This window comes from Convolutriloba macropyga, chromosome 8, assembly GCF_964194025.1.
Source record: "Convolutriloba macropyga chromosome 8, txConMacr16.3, whole genome shotgun sequence".
Classification (NCBI taxonomy): domain Eukaryota; kingdom Metazoa; phylum Xenacoelomorpha; order Acoela; family Convolutidae; genus Convolutriloba; species Convolutriloba macropyga.
In genome coordinates, this window is record NC_134475.1 from 49,410,063 (window position 1) to 49,416,875 (window position 6,813).

The 6,813-nt window shown below is 36.3% G+C and overlaps 1 protein-coding gene across 1 annotated transcript in view; it reads right to left on the bottom strand.

Annotated features, from left to right (window-relative positions):
* Positions 1 to 174: 174 nt before the first annotated feature.
* Positions 175 to 6,813, bottom strand: part of LOC142344168 (dynein light chain roadblock-type 1-like) — a 38,190-nt gene continuing 31,551 nt past the window's right edge. Inside the window, exon 3 of the mRNA XM_075395701.1 lies at positions 175 to 317. Coding sequence (XP_075251816.1) covers positions 175 to 317 — 143 coding nt within the window. The remainder of the gene's footprint in view (positions 318 to 6,813) is intronic.

The window sequence follows — 6,813 nt, forward strand, 5'->3', positions numbered from 1 at the left end:
CACACAAAACCGAAGAACTCACTCGAGCGCGGCCTAATTCAACATCGTCCGCATTTCAGAATAATGAGAATAAATGAACACTGCTGAAATAACAGCTGAACACTGTCTCAAACTAATGAATGATTAAAAAAAACATAAATATAAATCATTGCTACCCTGTGAGAAGGTCTCCTTTTATGCGCTTATTCTGAGGCGTTGGAAATCTTCCTCTGGATCCAGATCGCGGACTAGGTTCCTAGCGAAGTAGAGGAACCCACTAAGTGACTCGACATATCTCATTGTGGTCGGATTGTCCATCGATGTTTTCACTGGGTAGCCTGTGGCAGAGATCATTTTAACATTTTCAATTCAAAGTCTATTTTGCGTGCTTCTTTCTTTCACTTTTCTTAAAAGGACATTTTAGAATGATAATAATAATAATAATAATAATAATAATAATAATAATAATAATAATAATAATAATATTAATAATAATAATAATAATAATAATAATAATAATAATAATAATAATAATAATAATAAAAATAATAATAATAATAGTAATAATAATAATAATAATAATAATAATAATAATAATAATAATAATAATAATAATAATAATAATAAAAATAAAAATAATAATAATAATAATAATAATAATAATAATAATAATAATAATAATAGTAGTAGTAATAATGATAGTAATAATTGTGGTGGAGGACCTAAGAAACAAAGTATTTTCATCTACTATTATGAACACTACTAAAATTTCATTACTAGTATTATCATTCCACATGGAATGCAGGATTGCTATGATAGAACTTATTTACATTTGTTGCAGTAAAGTTACATACACTTGAACTTAATCTTTTCGTTGCACTCATATTGTGAATCCGTATGGACAGGTACTGTCTGTCACATACTCTTATGCTAACGTTGCGAGAAAAGTGCAAAGTGCTTTTTGCCAAAATCAACAGTGAAATTCAGCTTGAATTAAAGTTACGCAACTGATCTTTTGACCGCTATCGCTTACCATACAACATGGCGCAGTCAGTCTTATCACGATCCCCAATAGGCGTTGCCCTATTCTGGGAAAAAGGAGCACAACCCACAACAACATGGGAAAAATGGATAACAACAACAAAACTAGCCATCTCGGCTAAAGAAAACATACAGGTAGAAAAACTACTGAGACCAAAACCAACAATAGTAGAAGAGTTAGACTACCCACAAGAACCGATATACGAACCAGCACTCCCAGACGAAACAACAGCAGAAAAGAGACAAAGGGAACAAAGGAACATCAAAAGAAAAATGGACTGGAAGAACCAATGTCAAGCAGTAGAGGACCAAGGTCCAATGATAGACAATGCAAAATGGGACGAAGTAGACCACAAAGTCAAAAGTTTAATCTATCTCTCACTCGGAACGGAAGGAACAAACATATTTCATCAACGCAACCCACACACAGAATTATCCAAATGTACAGCAGCCGCACTAGTAATACAATTGAAAGAAACATTCAAAGAAATCAGAAATGAAACATTCGACAGTTTCCAGTTCTTTAGATGCACACAAAACCCAGGAGAATCACTAGAACACTTCCACTCAAGAATAAATCAGAAAGCGGCACTGTGTAACTGGAAGATTTAGAAGACAGTCTCGTAAAAAGCATTTTCATTCAAGGAATGTCAAACCCACAAATCCAAATGGATCTGCTTTCGGAAGATAGAGATCCACTAGAAACATTACAGTACGCAATCTCAAGAGAAAGAGGTCAGGAACAACGGATCAATAACACTCATGCACTAAGTCTAAGTGGACCAGGAATAAACCTCATACAAAAACAGAGACAACAGACACAACGAAGAAGCATACTCCCAACACCACCTAACAACAAAAAAATACCAGACTGCTGGAAGTGCGGCTACAAATTCATAAAAGGTCACCTTGACAACTCCCCTTCGAAAGATGTAATATGTAACATTTGTAAAAAAAATAGGACACCACGCCAAAGTGTGCAGATCCGACATTCCACCAAGAAGAGTAGAATTACAAAACACGCAAAGGAACAACCAAGGAACATATAACAACAAAAACCAACAACAAAACAACACACAACAACAAACAAACACAAGACGCGTTTGCAACATACAAGCAATCCCGGACGACAACACAATCCAAGAAGAAGAAGAAACAGAAACAGAAACAATTGACCCGGAAAGCATATGATATATAAGAGAAATGATGGAAGACTGGAGTTCAATCAACTTTATAGAGTCACTAAATTTCACTACGGTTACTCAGAAGGATCTAAACAAAAACCATTCAGGAGAATTCTGGATACAAACATCAAGCAAAAATGAAAACATCAACTGGCTAGCAGACACAGGCAGCCCCCGATCATTCATCTCACGAAGTACAGCATAAAACCTAATAGCAAAATTAGGAAACAAGATTATCAAACAAGACAAAAACATCGGTGAATTCAGATGCTTTAACAACAATAAAATAAAAGTGGACTACCAAATCCAACTGGATCTCACATCGGATAACACAACAGTACCAAACTGCCGAATCCTAGTAGTCCCACAAAACACAGTAAATCTACTGGGCAGAGACATCCTCCAAAAACTTGGAATAGAACTAACCTTCAAAACATCAGGTGAGAAGATACACAACATAAATTCACCACAAAACAACATTGCAAAATGAATTTTTCAAAAATACCCCCACCTATGCACTAGATTTGGAAAATCTAAAAATCTTATAGCAAAATCCACATTTCACAACACATTCCATCCTACACAACACAAAGGAAGACGAGTTCCACTACATTTAATAGATAAAGTAGAGAAAGATTTAAATAAATTAATAGAGGATAAGCAAAAAATCAAATTAGACAAATGTTCCGACGAATATTTTATCAGTCCAGTAGTAATCACAGTAAAACACGAAAAATCCATAAAATTAGCACTAGACTCAAAAAAATTGAATGAAGCGATACACAAAAACAAATACCAGATGCAAAGCATAGACCACCTTATGGATACGATAGCATGCAAAATAAGTGAATTAAAACAAAAGACCAGCACACTATATTTCTCAAAAGTCGACCTAAAATACGCATACAGTCAAGTCCCCCTACACGAAGATACACAAAAACATTGCAATTTCAACATCCTCGGCGACAACGCTACAGGAACGTACAGATTCACAAACGGTTTCTATAGATTAACTGATATGCCGGCAACATTCCAAAAAATAATGGACTTTACACTAGTGAACATCACCTCGGCACACGCCTTTCCAGACGACATAATAATTATAACCAAAGGATCACTTTCGGATCACGAGAAAGAATTTGACAAAGAGCTAACCCACTTAGATAAAGAAAACCTAGCAATAGGCTTACAAAAATGCGAATTTGCAGTGACGGAAATTACATGGTTAGGGTACAAGATAAATCCAGATGGAATAATACCAACAAAACGGAAAATGGAAGCCATTATAAAAATGGAACCTCCAAAAACCCTAAAACATCTCAGATCAATAATGGGGAGAATACACCACTTACAAAAGTTCATCCCAAATTTATCAAAAATATCAGCACCACTCAGACCACTCCTCTCACATAAAGAAAAAATAAAAAACAGCAAACTAGGATGGAACGAAGAACACACAAAATCATTCCAACAAATAAAAAAGGCTATCACTGAGATAATGGAAAACAAACATTTTGATACAAACAGACCCACAAGAGTCCGATGTGATGCAAGAAAAGAAGGACTAGGAGCTTGCCTTGAACGAAAATACAACAATATCTGGCATCCTATAGCATACGCAAGCAGATTTTTAAACACCAACGAACAAAAATACAGCATCAATGAATTAGAACTACTTTCAGAGCACTTCAAATACTATTTAAATGGCTCACGCTTTATGCTCCAAACGGGTCATCAAGCACTATTAACCGCCCTAAAAGATAATAGAGGTAACAAAACTTATCAAAGCAGATTAACAAAATGGGTGGACAGACTCCTACCATTTAACTTTTCAGTAGAACATATTGCAGGCGAAAATATTGGCTTCGCAGACTATTTTAGTAGACATCTTACATCAGCTGCAATACCAATATCAAAAGACGACGAAAAATTTGTTATCAATCTAATCGACTCATTCAAATTTATGCTAATAAGAGCAGACAAAATTTCATCCAATTGGAATGCGGCAAATATACCAGCACACGATGACGTAATTAAAACAAGTGAGCGAAAGCGAACAAAGCAAAACGCTTTTGGCCAATTTCGCAGTACAAAACAGTCACGCTCTATTAATCCACTTTTCGTAAACGTATGCACAAGAAATAATCAAAAACATTAACAAATTTGAACAAAACTTTATCAGAAGATTCCGTGGACACAACAAAAGAAACATGTCATCACTAAACCAGACTAAAAACAATTCCCAAACTTCCAAACAATCCCAACACTCCCAAACTTCCTCAGACAATCTTCAAACTTCCGAACCTAATTCTAAAGGCACACAAACTGATTGTGTATCGAACATCGGACAGGGACTAAAACCATTAAATCCCAACATTGTTAAAAACCCATTTGATCAAATTACTCTAGAAATCTCCCCTGATTGCTTGTTAAATTTTTACAAAGTTCTTGGTGAATCATTTATTGCAGAGGCAATAAAGAACGACACAAACAGTAACAAAATTCGTAGACTCATTGAATTACAAGATTGGAATGCCATTAAATGTTTCTCCAAATACTGTCACAGATTACGTAAAGACCTTTCCGTACCTCCTAATGGATGCATTTTGTACGACGGAAAGATGTATATCCCTACTCAGCTACGCAAACCGGTTATCGACTCCGTGCACAAAACGCACCCAGGTCAAGCGGGCATGATCTATCTGGCCCAGCTGATATGGTATCCCCAGATACATCGAGATATTGTTGCCTCAGCGCAGAGATGCAAACAATGCACCAAAACAGGTAAAAATTTAAAACCCATTATCCCAAAAAACAAATATACAGAATTATCACCACTTTCAGAACCAAACGAGGAAATCCAAATGGATTTCGCCGGACCATTAACAAATAACAATAAGGACACATATATACTGTTAACAGTAGACAAATACTCCAGATATCCCCATGCGGAAATATACAACAACTGCGACACAGATACAGCCATAAACTACTTAAAGGACTATATAAAATTCCACGGCATACCAAGATCAATAAGGTGTGACCAAGCACAAGCCTTTAAAGCAAAAAACTTTGAAATTTATTGTAAGGACAACAACATAAGATTAATACTAGCACCAACTGGAGACCACAGAGGCACAAGAATGGTTGAAAGGTTAATACAAACAATAAAAAGAAGACTAGCAGCAATAAATGTATATAACAACTGGTCAAAAGAAACATTAGCAAACAAAATATCAGCAATAATAGAAAACATAAAACTTATACCAAACACAACCACAAAAATCACACCAATTGAAGCACACTTCGGCAGAAAACCAAACACACAAACAAGCAACATTGTCACACATCCAAACAAGAAAAACCTAACATAAAATAATATACAGAAATTCTATTTAGACAAGAAAGTTCTCAGACGCCCAATGCTCGATCAACAAACGATGTGGAATTTTTCGGACTCCGAACCCAATTTGGACATCCAGTTCAACACTCCTCAGAATTCTGACGATGAATCGGACATGATCCCTCTTGCCAGGCAGATATCAGCCAAACGTTAGCAAATATCACCAATTAAGATAACACTAGACAAATTAAGCATAATTTTCGGAGATAAAACCTCCGTACTAATAAATAAAAGAAAACAAGTAGCAAGAAAAACATTAATGAGAAAAGCACCAGAACCAACAGGAACACTAAAACCACTTTGGAATATTATTCCAGATGGAACCATAACTGATTACACACCAACCACAATATCAATCGATACACATAACAGATCAAACACAAGAATCCTCAAAAGCGATTTAGCTATAGCAACAGAAAACACACCAAAAACCCACATCACCGCCACAACTACAAGAACCCAAACCTCGACTTATGTACTTCGTCGCATCTAAAACAGTACGCGAATATAATAGAAACAGAGAAAAAATACGTAAGTTCTGTTTAGAAGAAAAGAGACAAATCCAAACGCGGGAGACGGAGCAGGCATCTCCCGTAGACGAATCCACAATGGATCCAGCCGGAACATCCAACTTCAAACTCAACAACAAGCAGGACCGTCAGGCAAGAAAAAAAACACCGACACCCAGAAACGCCGCACCGAACGTAAACGTAAAGCGCTATCGCCCTCGAAAAGGAAACTTCGGCCATCGAAAAACAAAACGTCGACGTTTGAACAGAAATCCAAGGAAGCAGCTAATGCTCAAACAAAGTTAACAATCGCAAAGAAGAGACAACATGCAAAACAGAAACAACATCCCCTATTCCATATGGATCTATCTGCGCTCTCGAACTCCAAGACAATCGAGATAATAAATCTCGCTTCTGACTCATCTAACTCCAGCCCCATGCGAATTGTAGCATCATCATCTCCGAAGGATTTCATGACTAACCCCAAACGAGACTTCACACTCAAATCACCAAGCAAATCTCCAAAGAAAAACATTGACATTGTAGTTGAAAAGATCAAGGCGACCAACAAACATCCGGAAGCACAGACCACATATGATACAGATTCAGACACAGACTATGCCAATATCATCACAATCAAGAAAGCTGACCCACTAAAGACTAATACACAAGACAACATCATATCACAACAAGACAC